This window comes from Phalacrocorax carbo, chromosome 23 (assembly GCF_963921805.1).
Source record: "Phalacrocorax carbo chromosome 23, bPhaCar2.1, whole genome shotgun sequence".
Taxonomy (NCBI): domain Eukaryota; kingdom Metazoa; phylum Chordata; class Aves; order Suliformes; family Phalacrocoracidae; genus Phalacrocorax; species Phalacrocorax carbo.
In genome coordinates, this window is record NC_087535.1 from 483732 (window position 1) to 499230 (window position 15499).

The 15499-nt window shown below is 57.1% G+C and overlaps 1 protein-coding gene across 15 annotated transcripts in view; it reads left to right on the forward strand.

The window, feature by feature from the left end:
• LOC104048797 (voltage-dependent L-type calcium channel subunit alpha-1S-like) overlaps nt 1–15499 on the forward strand; it is a 50186-nt gene that overhangs the window by 24236 nt on the left and 10451 nt on the right. For 14 of the 15 annotated variants that reach the window (XM_064471800.1, XM_064471795.1, XM_064471794.1 and 11 more), the window contains 18 exons: nt 165–285; nt 776–890; nt 1016–1109; nt 1878–1947; nt 2185–2317; nt 2591–2720; nt 3465–3524; nt 4141–4247; nt 4680–4767; nt 5031–5138; nt 5986–6038; nt 6289–6435; nt 6713–6914; nt 8350–8508; nt 8813–8923; nt 9423–9506; nt 12968–13024; nt 15019–15147. In XM_064471800.1, coding sequence (XP_064327870.1) covers nt 165–285; nt 776–890; nt 1016–1109; nt 1878–1947; nt 2185–2317; nt 2591–2720; nt 3465–3524; nt 4141–4247; nt 4680–4767; nt 5031–5138; nt 5986–6038; nt 6289–6435; nt 6713–6914; nt 8350–8508; nt 8813–8923; nt 9423–9506; nt 12968–13024; nt 15019–15147 — 1968 coding nt within the window. The remainder of the gene's footprint in view (nt 1–164; nt 286–775; nt 891–1015; nt 1110–1877; nt 1948–2184; nt 2318–2590; nt 2721–3464; nt 3525–4140; nt 4248–4679; nt 4768–5030; nt 5139–5985; nt 6039–6288; nt 6436–6712; nt 6915–8349; nt 8509–8812; nt 8924–9422; nt 9507–12967; nt 13025–15018; nt 15148–15499) is intronic. The other variant, XM_064471796.1, reaches the window with a different exon arrangement.

The window sequence follows — 15499 nt, forward strand, 5'->3', positions numbered from 1 at the left end:
ACTAGTGCAGGTGCAGGGCTGGAGCAGGGCGGTGGGGTTTGGCCAGGGGGCTCTAGGGGCCGTGAGGGTTTGGGGCTGGAGCCGCGGGGGCAGGATTGAGCTGTGGGCTTCTGCCGTGCTCTGCTGCAGGGGCTCTTGAGTCCCTGTTTGTGCTCTGATCACAGATCCTGACTGGAGAGGACTGGAATTCAATCATGTACGATGGGATCATGGCCTATGGGGGCCCATCCTTTCCCGGCATGCTGGTCTGCATCTACTTTATCATCCTCTTTGTTTGTGGGAACTGTATCCTCTGCCTGCGAAGCCAGGCCCAGGCTCCCTGTACCCAGCCCCATAGCATCAGCTAAACGGGGCTATGCAGGGGGGGAAGGGGAGCCTCCTTAAGCTTTTCAGTGCTTGCCTTAAGCTTTTCAGTCCTGAACAGCAGGGGATCGTACCACAGGCTTCGGGGCTGGCACTGGTAGTGGCTGAGGTCCGGGGTCTGGAGGAAAGCACCCCACGGGGCAGGTCTGGATGACTGTCAGGCATAGATTCAGCCATCGGTCGATGCAGTAACAGGACTGAGCTGGATGGACTGAGCTAAGGCAGAGAGAGGGCGGCCAGCCCAGAGCTCGGTACTCGCAAGGGTGGGTGCAGGGTTAGGGATCACCAGCCAGGGTTGTCTCAAGGGCTCAACTCCAGGAAGGTTTCTCAGGGCACCCTGGAGACCATGGGCAGCTCTGGCCACATCCTCCAAACATGAACCGAGTTAATGCCCTTAGCGCTGTCCCTCCAGATATCCTCCTCAATGTCTTCCTGGCCATTGCAGTTGATAACCTGGCTGAGGCCGAGAGCCTGACCTTAGCCCAGAAGGCCAAAGCAGAGGAACGCAAGCGGCGGAAGATGTCCAGGTGAGTGCTGCCGTCCCTGGCAGCAGGAGCTCCCAGATCAGGTGCTTTGGTGCAAGGGCACAGAACGGCATTACCCGTGACCCTGCCCAGAGTTCAGTTCCTGCTCTCCCCTCCTCTCCATTCAGAGGTTACCCAGAGAAATCTGAAGATGACAAGCAGATGCTGGCAAAGAAGCTTGAGCAGAAAATGAAGGGAGAAGGGATTCCCACAACAGCCAAGGTCAGTGCTGGTGGGGCTGAGCCTTGGGGAGCTCCTGGTGGGGGACCAGGCTCCTCCTCCCCCCATCCAGAACTGACAAAGGCCTGGAGCCAGCCTGCGTCTGGACTCTTCTGGGCCAGAATCGCGCCTCACTCTAGCATCCTCTGGTGATGGGGGTTCTCTGGGCCCAGGCAGGACATGTTGCCTGGTGAAAAAGGTCCATTGCTGGGGATTCTCTTCCTCTGACTCATTTCCTTGGCCACAGCCAGTTGTCAGTGGTTGAGACGGGCACTGGTACACACCAGTGTGGAGGGGAGCAGAGCAGGTCAGCAGCACCCCATACCTCCGTTACGTCCACACCAGCAGCCCCTGAATGCAAAACCCTCTATACAGCTGTGCTGACTGTGCGCTGAGCTGCCTCTTATAAGCATCTGGCCAGCAGCTACTTCCCTGTTCATTTTCCAGAGATGCCCATGGGAACTCACCCAGGAGTCACCCCATGTCTTATTCCACCCATGGTATAGGTGCCTGGCCCCAGGTTCTTGGCCAGCACACATTCCCCTGTCCCATCCTCTCGGTATTGCTCTTTGCTCAGACTGCAGCATCCCTGAGGTGTTTCCCCTCACCCTGCCAGGACTCCATGTGCTGGGTGCTGTACAGGGCAAATGCAGAGACGCTGCTTGCCCACGTGACTTCCAAGATGACAGGGTCTGGCCAACATGCAACATTTGGCAGCAATACTGGCACAGGCGGTTGCATGTCCTCCTCTCTGTCTCTCCCTTGTTTCAGTTGAAAGTGGACGAATTTGAATCCAATGTCAATGAGATCAAAGACCCCTACCCTTCTGCAGACTTCCCAGGTAAGATGTGTCCCTGTCAGGGAAAGCTGGGGAGGCACTAGGGAGGGACGGTTCCAGCACCCTGGCTGTGTGAGGAGCAAAGGATGTGGTGACCCTCTGCCTGCCTCGGGGTACTGAGGTCCTTCTGGCACAGATGCCAAATAAGGATCACAGGATCAGAGGATTGTCCATAAGGTCACATTCCCTCTCTGTCTCTGGGGGATTCTTTCCTTTTCCCTCCTCGTGGCCACCCTGCAGGTGATGATGAGGAAGATGAGCCTGAAATCCCCCTGAGTCCTCGGCCACGTCCACTCGCAGAACTACAGCTGAAAGAGAAGGCCGTGCCCATGCCTGAAGCCAGCTCCTTCTTCATCTTCAGCCCAACCAATAAGTAGGCACTGACCCTTCTCCCTGCCTTGTGGAGCCAGGCCTGGCCCAGGTACTTCTGGCACCGACCCTTCCCAGTGGGGTCCTGCTGGTGTGTAACAGCTGGCTCTGAAGGGAGCCAGCTCACTGGGAAAGGTCTTCTCTGTGGAAGGGCTGGCACAGACAGCCCTTCATGCCTTGGGCCTTCCTGTCCTCAAGGTTTAGCCATAACCCTCTTGCAGGCTCCCATGGCCCTCTGGCCCCTCACAGCATCTCATGCCGTTTCTGTCCCTGGCAGGTTTCGGATGCTGTGCCACAGAATTGTCAATGCCACCTGGTTCACCAACTTCATTCTGCTCTTCATTCTGCTCAGCAGCATCTCGCTGGCAGCTGAGGATCCCATCCGGGCCGAGTCCTTCCGCAACCAGGTGCCCAAGTAGCTGTGAAGGGCTGGGATGGGTGGGGGAGACCTCATGGAGACACCCAGCTCCCTGGTAGGCAGAGATCCGCTTGCCAGATGTCTTGCCTAGGCAGGTAGCTGTGATTTCACGCCTGCCTCTGCGAGGGCAATACACTCTGGGAGGAGAGCCTGGTTCTGTTGTCCGTTCAGGGCACAGCTGGGACAAGTTTTTACTCCTCCATGTCTCAGTTTACTTCTGGGTGAAGAGATCCACCTGACAGGGAGTGCGAGATTACCTTGGTTCAAGGCTTACTGGGGATAGGGATGTCGTGTGAGATTCCAGTCTGGACCGCTGGTGTGTGCAGCACCCTGAAATGCTGCTGGCATGGAGCAGTGGGAGCCACAGGTCTAGCCACACAAGGCAGAAATGGTTCTGCACCCGTGCAGTGTCTGGCAGGGACTGGGGGGTCTTCCCAGGGCACTCAGTGTTTTGGGGCATCAGATGCTTTCGAGTGAATCAGGTCAAGCCTCGCTCACTTGGAAACGGAGAGCATGGTCGCAGGCTGCAGGCTGGGTCAGGCGCTGGGGAGAATCAGCAAAGCTGAGGAAAGTTCAGGATTCTTCTTGGCACTGGGTTTGCAGGCTCTGTTGAGCTAGATGGGCTCCCCAGTCCACAGAGTGGGGGGCAAAACCACAGTGCCAGGTTGTTTGAACACACTGGAGCGTTTCATGTCACCCAAATCTCATCTGGCTCTGGTGCTTCTGTCCCCAGATTCTTGGATACTTTGACATTGGTTTCACCTCTGTCTTCACAGTTGAAATAATCTTGAAGGTGAGTCCCTCTGCCCCGTGGTCCTGGCTGTGTGCGTGACCCAGCACATGGGTATAGACTGGTCTGGCCATGGGCATTCATGCTCTTTCAGCACAAGCTTGAGGTCCCAGTGAGGCGAACGTGCTGGCTGATCCTCGCGTCCCCAGAGTTCATGCAGTCTAGGTGGTGCATCACCTGCCCCAGCGGCCACGTGTCCCCTCCAGTGAGGTCAGGCAGCCAAGTCAGCTGTGCTGTGGCACAGGGACAGATGGGCCATGGCACCAGCATTTCAGTTCTGACATGCCCTTAACAAAAACTTTGAGAAAGAGGAAGCAATGGAAGTCTGTGGAGTAAAACAGTAATTCAAGCAGCTGCTGCATGTTGCTCCCACTCCAAGGCTCTTTACTCTTCTCCTCTTTATGACCTCTGAATGACTGGGAAGTGTTTTGTCTCCGGCCAGTACGGTATAGAGGATTCAGCTTCCTGCCTGGCCGCAGAGGCAGAGGCCTGAGCAGGATAGGGCGCTCAGGCCATGGAGCTGTGAGAAGCCCCTCATGCCATGTCCGCCCCAGGGCTGTGGAGGGACCATGTCCCCAAGCCCTGCCTGGCCTCTCTCCTAACTCCTTCTGCTCCCCAGATGACAGCCTATGGTGCTTTCCTGCACAAAGGCTCCTTCTGCAGGAACTCTTTCAATATCCTCGATTTGCTGGTGGTCGCTGTCTCCCTCATCTCCATGGGAATCGAGTAAGCACCTCCACACTTCGCAGGGTGGGCACTGGTCTGTTTAGCCTGGCAGGGCAGCTGGGGTGCTGCAGCTCTCTGTGCTGGATAGAGCAGGAGCAGCCAGCCCACGGGCTGGACATTAGCCCATGTGTTAGTGTCCATGAGGTCATGCTTAGGGGGACAGGGCACAGACAACTGGGACGCAGGGAGGCAAACTTCTTGAGTGTCAAAAGGGAAGATCTGGGTAGGAATTCAACTTGGAGCTGCTTTCTCCAGCTGCCTGTGTCCCTTGGCCTTATGTGGGGTGGTGGCTTAGTGATTTACGCGTGTCTCTGCCATCCCTTGCGCCTCACCCCCTGGTCCCGGCCTGGCCTCCATGGCTGCTTGGTGGGGCTGTGCCAGGCTGGCCTGGGCAGGGGAACCGCCCCATCGCAGCTCTACCTTCCTCCTCAGGTCCAGTGCCATCTCAGTGGTGAAGATTCTCCGGGTGCTGAGGGTACTGAGGCCTCTGCGAGCCATTAACAGGGCAAAGGGGCTGAAGGTAAGAGGGAGCCTGAGGCTGGGGTCCTCGGTCCGTGGGAGTCCTCATGAGAGGTTATGTGGCATGAATCATGCCCTGTGGGGTTTGCGGTGCCAGGAAACCAATTCCCACTCCCCATCCGTGGAAGGGGTCCGCCCCATCCCACTGCTCGCAGCAGGCTTCCGCTCTTCCTGGGGCCCATCTGTGCGGTGATAGGGTGTGGGACACGCAGCAGGGGCTTGCAGCAGGCACGCTCATGTGTGCACTATCATCGACCCCTGCAGCACGTGGTCCAGTGCGTGTTCGTGGCCATCAAGACTATCGGTAACATTGTGGTCGTCACAACGTTGCTGCAGTTCATGTTTGCCTGCATCGGGGTCCAGCTCTTCAAGGTGAGACGTGTCTAAGGAGGGCAGGAGAGATGTTCTGCTCAGGTGTATCCTAGACATAGCCCTTGGGGATGGTGTCTCCCAGTGTTGAGGTCAGCACAGGCTGTACTATCTGTGCTCCGCAAGAAGACCTGCCTGCACTAGACCTCCTGGCAGAAGACCCTGCAGTGGGAGGAGGGCAGGAAACACCCAGGATACTGTCAGGTCCAGACAGCACATGTAAGGGGTCTGGCTGCCTCACCCCACTTAGTGCCTCAGTTTCCCCTTTTGAAGGCAGCAAGTGCTTCTGACTTCCCCTGCGCTTTGGATGCAGACTGTTTCCTTTTTTCACAGCACCGCTCTTGCTCTCGGGGCCTTGGCTGTTCCAAGGCAGAGCTGGCTCTGGCTGAGCTCAGCTTTGTTCTAATAATTGAGCTTAAATTCCCGGCTGGCATGGGGAGAGCTTTCAGGACACCCTGCAGACTGAGCAGACTTGTCAGCATACCTTAATTTTTAGTTAATTCTAGGGTTACCGCTTTCTTCCCTATTTTCCAAATAGTTGGCTCCCAGATAGGATGAACTAGGTAGGTCTCAGCTCAGGGCTCTGGAAGATTTCTTCCCAACACTAGGCAACATTTACTTGTCTCAGCCTGGGATTGACCCCAAGGTCTGCCATGGCTCCTGCAACACCCTGTGAACTGGGTTGCATTGGCATGCAAAGCAGGGAAGCCAGCGGTGGTGAGAGGCAGGGGCCAGAGTTAGCACAGAGGCAGCGTAGGGACTGACTGTGGGCTGTGAAAAAGTCAGAACTCCCCAGGGCTTCTCAAGTCACAGCAAAATCGTAGCCTCTTCTGATCTCTGTTAAATGCAGGGCAAGTTCTATAGATGCACAGATCCATCCAAGATGACGGAGAAGGAGTGCAGGTAAGAGCTGTCTGCAGCTCAGCCCCAGCAGAGCAGGGGCCAGGGATGGGAGGGGGCCATTTGTGTTCCTGCATGGGGATGCTGCATCCAGAAAGTGGAGCCGAGGCCTCATGCTGTTCTCCCTCACCAAATCAGAAACAAGCGCAGGGCAATCTCCCACTCCCAGGGACCAAGGAGCCCTGGGCCAGTGCGGCAGCGGGTGGGCTGACGGTGGCCCTGCCTGGTGACCACTGCATCGCTTCTGCCGCAGGGGTTATTTCATCAGCTACGTGGACGGGGACCCCACACAGATTGAGCTACAGAAGCGTGTCTGGTTGCACAGCAACTTCCACTTCGACAACGTCTTCTCAGCCATGATGTCGCTTTTCACTGTCTCCACCTTCGAGGGCTGGCCAGAGTGAGTCTGGTGGAGCACGGGGCCTGCTGAGGGACTGGTCTGTGCTGGGAGCAGGTCACTGCCACAGGCCTTTACCACGGTAAAGAAGGAAGAGCTGCCCAGGCTGAAAGCAGGGCTAGCCATCCTGGCAGTGGCTGTGGAGCTGACAAGGTCGTCAGCAGCCTTGTCCCACTTTTGTTGGATTTGGGATGTCCCAGGACTCTCAGTAATCTTCAAGAGGATAGATGGCCTTTCCCACCTAATTAGGGTCTCTGTTGCCTTGCTTTGCCTCCTGTAGGCTGCTATACATGGCCATTGACACTAATGCTGAGGATACAGGCCCTATCTACAACTACCGGGTGGAGATTGCAATGTTCTTCATCATCTACATCATCCTCATTGCCTTCTTCATGATGAATATCTTTGTGGGCTTTGTCATTGTCACCTTCCAGGAGCAGGGAGAGAGCGAGTACAAGAACTGTGAACTGGACAAGAACCAGGTAATAGGACTGCTGGGACAGGGCAAGGTGGACCAGCCCTGGATCTGGCACTGCTGGGGCTGGCAGATTTGGATCAGGCCTTAGTGGTGGCACTGCTGGCGCAGATGAGTTGAACCTGCCCTAGGTCTGTTTGCTGCCAGGGCAGGGTCTGCTAGGCCCATGCCTGGCACCACCCAGGCCTCCCAAGGGAAGGGCAGAGTGGACCAGAACCAGGGGGTGGACCTTCCAGTGCAGGTAGGGTGCCCAGGCTGAGCTGGAGCAGAGGGCTGTGCCCAGTTCTGGGCTCTGCAGTACAGGGGTGACAGGGACACACTGGAGTGAGCCCAGCAAAGGGCCACTGAGATGACTGAGGGTCTGGAGCATTTGTTATACAAGGAGAGGCTGAGCACCAAACCTGTTTGGTGTTGAGAAGGCTCATAGGGATCTTACCTCATAGGGACTTAAATATAGTGTATAAATATCTAATGGGAGGGTGTAAAGGAGATGGAGCCAGGCTCTTTTCAGTTGTGCCCTGTGACAGGACAAAAGTCAATGGGCACAAACTGAAGAAAACAAGAAATTCCATTTAAACATTAAAAACCCCCTTTTTTACAGTGAGGGTGGTCAAGCACCAAACAGGTTACTCAGAGAGGCTCTGAGGTCTCCGTCTTTGGAGGCATTCAAAACCCAACTGGACACTGTCCTGGGCATAATGCTCTAGCTTGCCCTGCTTTGGGCAGAGAACTTTGACTAGACTATCTCTAGAGGCACCTTCCACTGTCAGCCCTTCTGTGATGCTGTTATGCTGTGATTCTGGCTGTGGACATCAAGGCTGGAAGCAGCAGAAGAGAGGCCGGCATCGGCATCGGATGTGGCATGCACTGGGGAGGACAGCTAGACAGGGTTGCCTGCTGGCCCAGAGGAGGTGCTGGCATGCTCGTGTGCTAGCAAGCCTGCAGAGGCAGCATGGGCACCCTGAGGTGAGGGTGCCGGCGGTGATGTGAGCTGCACGTGAACCCAGCAGAGACGGCCCTGGCCTGCTGGTGAGGGAAGGGCCTGCTCAGCACCTCCCAGGTGCAGAGAGAAAACTCAGTGCCCCCTTCACCCCTGGTTCATGGGGTGTCTTCAGGCTGCTTTGGCCAGTCCTGAGAGACCCTAGGGAAGCGCCACGATAACCAGACAGGCTCAGGGCTGGAGGGGTCAGTACAAGGGCAGCATGGCCATCTTTGGAGGCAAATACTGGCTTTGGAAAATTGCTCCTGTGTAGGTGCTCTGGGGGTGTATTTGCCAAAAGCACAGCAGTTACTTGAACCATGACTGTCCCTGGCCCATGTCACCATGCTGAGGGAGAAGAGGGGTATCCAGCTTATGTCTGTGGGGATGTGCAGTGTTGCCAGTGGTGCTGACTCTGTGCCTGTGCCCCTCTGTGGGATCACACCTGCCCTCCCCTCCCCAGCGCCAGTGTGTGCAGTATGCGCTGAAGGCTCGCCCCCTGCGGCGCTACATCCCCAAGAACCCCTACCAGTACCAGATCTGGTATGTCGTCACCTCTTCCTACTTTGAGTACCTCATGTTCTTCCTGATCCTACTGAACACCATCTGCCTGGGCATGCAGGTAAGGGGCACAGAGCCCACCACGGGTGGTGGAGGGATCGCTCAGCCCTGCCATCTCCCAGAGAGCTGGGGAGGAGGTCTTTCCTACACAGGAAACCTGTGGCGTGCAGTCAGCACCCCTGGGGGTAGGGGCAAAGTGGCACTGGTTGGATGTGGGGAGCCCAGAGGGAAAGTCCCTTTTTGGCTTACCATTGCTGAACTATAGGTCTGTGGGAGGGGGGTCTGCATCCAGCACACACCTCTGAGCACACAAGGGAGGCTGGACCTGCCATGGGCTAACGTGGCTCCTCCTGTCTTCTCCTTAGCATTACAACCAGTCTGCAGAAATGAACCACATCTCAGACATCCTCAACGTGGCCTTCACTGTCCTCTTCACCCTGGAGATGATCCTCAAGCTCATGGCCTTTAAAGCCAAGGTGAGAGGAGGGCAAGATCTGGAGAGCAGGAGAGGGCCTCAGGTGACAGGGGTCCATTTACCTGGCATTTGGCACCTCTCCAGTACAAGCATCCCTAGGCCTGCAACTCCAGAGAAATTCTCCTTGTGAGACCCTTGGGGACCCCCATGCACAGGACCTACCTGTGAGTTTCTGGAAGGAGTACTGTTTGTAAGGGCTACCCTTGCTAGCCAAATCCAACCCAGCCATTGTTCCCAGCTTCAGAGTCATCTGTCACTGGTAGGGTCATAGCTCTAGCCACCCCGACCCACCCTCCTCGTTTCACACCATTGCAAGACAGGATTGAACAATTGACCAGAGGGTACAGGGCCTGACCACCATCCCTTCTTCTGGCTGTCCCTGAGGTGCCAGAGGTCACTGGTGATCCTTCTGGCACTCCTTCCTCTAGGCTCCCGCATCTGTCTCCTCCTTCACTTAACCCTTGGATGATCACACCTCCTCTCTGGCTCTTCCCTGGCAGGGCTACTTCGGGGACCCCTGGAACGTCTTTGACTTCCTCATAGTGATTGGCAGCATCATTGATGTCATCCTCAGTGAGATTGATGTAAGTGTCAGGCTGCTCGGCACAAGGGTGTCCCCGCAGAGCACCGCTGCCAGCACCCACCTGAGGCTGTGCCACAGCACCTGCCCTGAGGCGAGACGGGTGCTGGTGTGGTGTCCAGCTCTGCAGAGTGTTGGTGTCCTCTCCTCTCTCCCTGCTCTCCTTGGTTTTGAGGAGGGACAAGCCAGGATCAGTGCATGGCATGAGTGTGTGGAGACCACAGCCGAGGCCCTATGGACCTTAAAGCACTGTTTAAATATAGGGGACAATTCCCAGCCAGCCATCATGTCACACTGACACCTCCCCTCCCTTCCCCTGAGCCTGTAGGCACTGGGATCCTATGGAAAACAGTCTACTAACTCAGGGCTGGACCGTGAGCAGCAGGACACTTGCCAGCCCCTGCCCACTCACCCTGCCTGTCTTCCCTGTGCACACACCCAGAGAGGCAGTCACCCACGCGTCCAGCCTTGGATCGGTGCAGGTGGGAAGAAAAAGGATTCCCACAGCTCCCAGTCCCCACAGGACACTGCTGTCCCATGCCAGGGGAGCACAAATTTCACACAAATTTCAAGACATTTGCTTTGCGTATGTCACTTTGTACAGTGATCCATACATATACACATACTGACTGTATATGTGTGCACGTGTGTGCTCGATACACTATTTCGGAAGCTCTACACCATATACACTCCATGGCTGGGTGGCTGCAGGCAGTGGCTATATGGTAAGCACTCTGCTGGGAGCATTTTCAGAGCAGTGCTAGGAAGCCAGCATCCCACTGCCTTTCACAGCACTGGGACATCCACACGCTGTGTCTAGCACTGAAAATGCCCCTCTGCGCCGGCAGGACATGCGCTGCATTTAGCAGGTCTGACGGTAACTCCAGAAGCAGGTGTAGGATCACGTAGATTATAGATTAACCCTCTCTAGTGACTTCACATGCCTCCTCTTCCTGGGGACAGGGCTTGCCAGCTCTGGTGCACCGCAGGGCTGTATCTGGCAGAGCTGCTTGCCGCTGCCACCTCTGTGCAGAGTAGCCTTCAGCCATTCTCTGTGCTGTGGAGAAGAGGGTGTTCAGGGGCCCTTGGTGGTGGTCGCCTTCTTCTCTGGAGGGTGGCCCAGGCCTCACAGAGCTGGAATGAGCAAAACCATCCACCTTCCTCCCCCGTGACAGCAACACGTTCCTCCCTGCACAGCCCTGCACATCGACACTGCGGTCCCCTGAGCCTCTGGGCTTCTCAGCCTTGACAGTCTGGGAGATTTCATGCCAGTGCCAGCAGCTTTCATCTGTCACCATGTCCTCCGGGACCCCATCCTTGGCCTCCCAGCTCTCTGCACCTGTGACCTGGTTCCCCATTGCCTGTAGGGTATCATGTCCTGCTGCACTACCTCCTTCCCCATCCTGTTGTCAGTCAGAAATGAAGTTCAAAGGGTGCTCAAGCCCTTGCCACAGGGACAGAGATTTTCAGTCCATGTGGAGCAAGAGGCTGGGCCAGTTGGCACAGATGCTGAGGTACTGCTGGTGCTCCGCCCTGGGTCTGTGGGGATGCACAGGGACGCAGGTCACAGGCACGCGGAGGGGTCTGGTGCCCTGGCTGGGCTGGCAGGGACTGACCCAGGTGCTGTGCTCTGTGTGCCACAACACCTTTGTCAGTGGCAGGGCTGTGCAGAAGGCCAGGCAGGATTTCAAGAATGGTCCTATATGGCCTGAGCTTCCCTGGTCCTCTCCCCTAGGTGTAGGTGCTGGGGCACTAAGAGCGCTGGTCTCTTCTCCTAGTCCTCCAAGCTCTTCAGGGACCTCTGTCACAGGCCGTCCTGCTCTGGCAGGTCTCATGCTCCTGGGACCATCTGTGTCCCCTCCTGAGAGCAGAGCCCCACCATGGCTCCTCTACCTCCTCCATGTGCTTTCTTTCCCATCTAGCCCACATCTCTCCAAGCACCACCAAGCTTTTCCCAGCCAGCTGGTGATGTGCAGGGGGATTAGGAGGCAGAGGGGCAACCTTTTGGTAAGTCTCCTCCCTGCTGAGAGATCACTGCAAGGTAGGTCTGTTACCTCTGGTCCCCAGGAGCGGTTTGCAGCCACAGCAGCCACCATAGCTCCACTTGCCGGTACAAGCAGACCTTGGGGGCTGCAGTGTTTTTGTGGAGGGTGGCCTTCACGAAACAAGCCTGCACTGTGGTGCAGGAGTGGTGGGTGATGCCTCACAGCAGCCAAGCCATTCCTGGTGGCACCCAGGCACTCGACTCTGGTTTGCAAAGTCTGTCCTCTCCTCTTGTCTCTTTCAGTTCTGCCTCTTTTCTCCTCCTTCCTGTCTCTGTGTGTGGCTGTCAGGGTGATGCTGTGGGGAGAGTTGTGCTGTCAGGAGCCCTCTGGTAGCCACCACAGCCAGATCCTCATGGTTGTTCAATCATTGATTTCCCCCAAATCCCAGGGGGTATTGCGGGGTCTGGGGCAAGAGGGAAGTAGGGGTGAGGGCCCCTCTGGCAGTGCTACCCCAAGCTCTGAAGTGTAGGGACTGGCATTGTCCATGCTCAGCCCCTTTGCAAGGGCCAACCCTCCCAGCCTACCCAAAGCCTCCTGCAATCGCTGGCTGGAACCCCCGGAACAAGCCTGGTCTGTGCAGGGGACACCGGAGCTGGGCCACCCCACTGAGGGTCAGGTGTTGGTATCTGTGCCGGGAAGGAGTCCCCCCGCCCCAGAGTATCCCAGGCCTTCTGCAGGGAGGAGCGTGTCTCTGGCTAGCTTTGAGGAGCCTCAAGGGTTTGTGTGCGTGTGTGTGTGGGGGTGAGCACTCCTCTGTGTGTGAACGTGTGTGCCCTGTGTGTGTCTTCGTGTGCTGATGTGCACAGAGAGCAGCAGTTCCTGCCTCCTCAGTGGGTGAACAGTGCCAGGCAGTGATGTGCCTCCTCCCGACATATGGGACTACCAGTCTCAGTGCTCACTCCCATTTCACCTGATTTCATCTTGGTATTTAAGCAGCCATGCTGAGAGCAGCCCAGCTTGCTGCGGAGGAGCTGTGGGTTGGCTTGAGCTGGGCAGCTTGCCTCCAGATCCTACCTGTCACAGTCCTGGGCCTGACCTGGGGATGACCATAGGATGCAGGAAAATTACACAGTCCTGAGCTTTAGCCCAGATTTCCTGGCCCAAACACCCCTGCCCCAGATGTATACGTCACAGCAGGTGGGTTGCAGTCGGGCACAGAAGTGGGTAAGTCCCTTGTGATCAGTGTGTTTCCCTGGCCATCCATGTGCTGCCTCTGCCCCTCAGAAGTCACGTCACCTTGTCCGTGAGCCCAAGTGACAGCGGGTCTCTGCCTGCCATTCCCCTATGCTCGTCTTTCAGCCACATCCTCTTGTCCCCAATTTCCATCTTACTCTCTTCTGCATCTTCTTCTGCAACAACCCATCCCTCCCTCCCTGTCATTCCTGCCTCACTTCTGCTGACTCTCTTATTCTCTTGACAGACTGTTCTTGCATCCAGTGGTGGATTGTACTGCCTCAGCGGAGGCTGTGATGGCATTGTAAATATCAGCTGCATGTGCTTGCGGTGCACCTCTCTCCCCTTTGCTGCCTGTGGCCGTGCCGGTGTGCCTGTGGCTAGTGTGCACGTGTCCTGCATGCCATTAAAACACACCAGACCCAGCTGCTCCCTCTGGGACGTAGCTCTCCCCTTGCTGAGGAGTACTTGGGGCAAGACACACCACACACAGACACCCATTCCCACCGTGAGATGTGCCGGGCTGTTCACCAGCACTCCTGGATCCGTCTGCTGGCCCAGCCCTGCCCTCCACCGTCCCACCCCCCCGCACTGCATTATGTGACCTCAACGGAGCATCTAGCAAAGGTGTCCCTCGCTGTTGAAGGCAGGACTCTTGGCCTTGGTTCACCCCATCTGTATAAGGCCTGAAGGGATTTGCCTGCGCGAATGCAGCCTCTGACACTGTTAGTTGGAGGAATGGTTAGAGGGGCGACTCATGCAGTGCCTTCCCCCAGGGAGCTGGCTGTGCCTCATGGCTGCTGCCCAGATGTGCCAGGGGGATGAGTGGGCCAAGCCCTGTGCTCATGGCTGGGACCACCATGGGGGTGCAGTGGGATGGGGGTGCCCTGGGTTGGCCCACAGGAGCTCCCATAGGGCTCTGAAAATGGGGAGAGGCTGGTGCAGGGTCCCACATGCTGGAGCATCTTCCCAGGGGTCGCAGGGCCCTGGTGCTGGGAACTGCAAAGAGCAAGCTGGCCTTACTGGGCACTGCCCAGGTGCCAGCAGTGGGGACATGGTGCACTGGAGCTGATGAGATGTTCCAGACCAACCTGCTCTCTGGGCAGGTGCTAGGCACTAGGAGAGTGAAAGGCAAAAGAAAGAGGGGTGGGGAGAGGAGATGGTGTTTTCTAGTGCAGCCCTGGGAACTCAGAAATGCCAGACTGGGGAAGTTGGAGCTGCTGGGAGGGATGTTTGCAGCTGGGTTTTGTTGCCCTAAAATACCTGGGAGTGGGTGGGCTGGGTGATGGGAGCAAGGGGGAGCCAGTGGCAGCAGAACAGCTCTCGGAGGTTGAGGGGGCAGTGGGAAAGTCATCCCAAGGGGTGCTGGAGACAGGACGGACAGTGCCTGGCAGAGGCCAGGAGGGTTTGCTCATGGTTTCTGGTGGCAGTGGCTGGGGCTGAGGCTGTGCCGTGCTGGAGCAACCAAGGGAGCAGGTGACCAAGCCCCCAAGATCTCCAGCTGCCAGTGTCCCAGGTGCTGCCAGACAAAACCTGGCCCTTTGAGCCCAGGAGCTGTGCCTGCTGGCTCCCCTCCTGCCTGCCTGCTCTGCCCTGAACACAGGAGTCCCCAGCCCTGGGACATGGCTGATCACCCCTCCAAGGGGGGCCTGCAGCCACCCCAACAGAGAAGGCATCACTGCAGGTAAGGGTGGCACTGGGCAGCACCCCCCCAGAACCACCCTGCCTTCAGTCCCTTCTTTGGTCCATGAAAGCCCTGCTGGGACATCCTCAAAACAAGCTTTCTGTGCTTAAACAGCCATCATTAACCCTTTGTGTGCCTTGTGCCTGGCCTACAGCTTACCTTACAAATAGGGCATGAGGTGGGAGCCCATATGGTATGTGCTGGGTGAGAGCCTGAAGGGACCTGAGGCTGTCCTTGGGTGGCCCTGCCTGGCATGTAGTGGACAGCACAGCTCTCCCAGCCTGCGTTACAGCATGCCTTTCTCCCTGCAGTGTCCCATCCCCTTAGCTAATGGGATTGCTCTCATAGCTATAACCAGGTATCCCCAAGCAGCCCAGGGTGGGCAGAGATAAGAGACAATGGGGCCGGGGGGATGAGCTCATTGGGAAGGCTGGAGGGAAAGAGCCAGCACATCCCCTTTACAGTCTGGTCCTCTGTGCAGGCAAGGGCTGTGGGGACCATGACTAGTGCCTGGGGGGAGTCTTGTTACCCTTCCCCCTCCAGGACCCTCCCTTGTCTGCCTGGAGGCATCAGCTCCTCCAAGCTGCCCTCCAAGTGTTGTGCTCTGCCTGCAGGACGCCGATGACAACTCCCGTGTCTCCATCACTTTCTTCCGACTGTTCCGGGTGATGCGGCTGGTGAAGCTGCTGAGCCGGGGGGAAGGTGTCAGGACCCTCCTGTGGACCTTCATCAAGTCCTTCCAGGTGTGTGAGGAACACTGCTTCCCGCCCATACCCTGGGCTGGCATCAAGCTCTGATCCTCAGGCTGGATGGGCGAGCAGTCTGCTTTCACCAGGCAGAGGGTGAAAGCTCCAGTGCTGGCAGGCTGCTGGCCTCACGCTGGACCAGGGGCTTGTGCTGTGTAGGAGAACATTGCCTGTGTGGGTGGGGGGATGTAGGGGGGCTGCCTAGCTGACACCACCCTGTGACAGAGCCTGAGACACCGCTGGGCTGGGCAAGCAGGCAGGGCACATCAGGCCTGGTCCCAGCAAGGCTGGGACACACAAATGGGTAGCTCAGGGGCATGCTGCAGCGTCTCAGCACACAGCCCCTGCG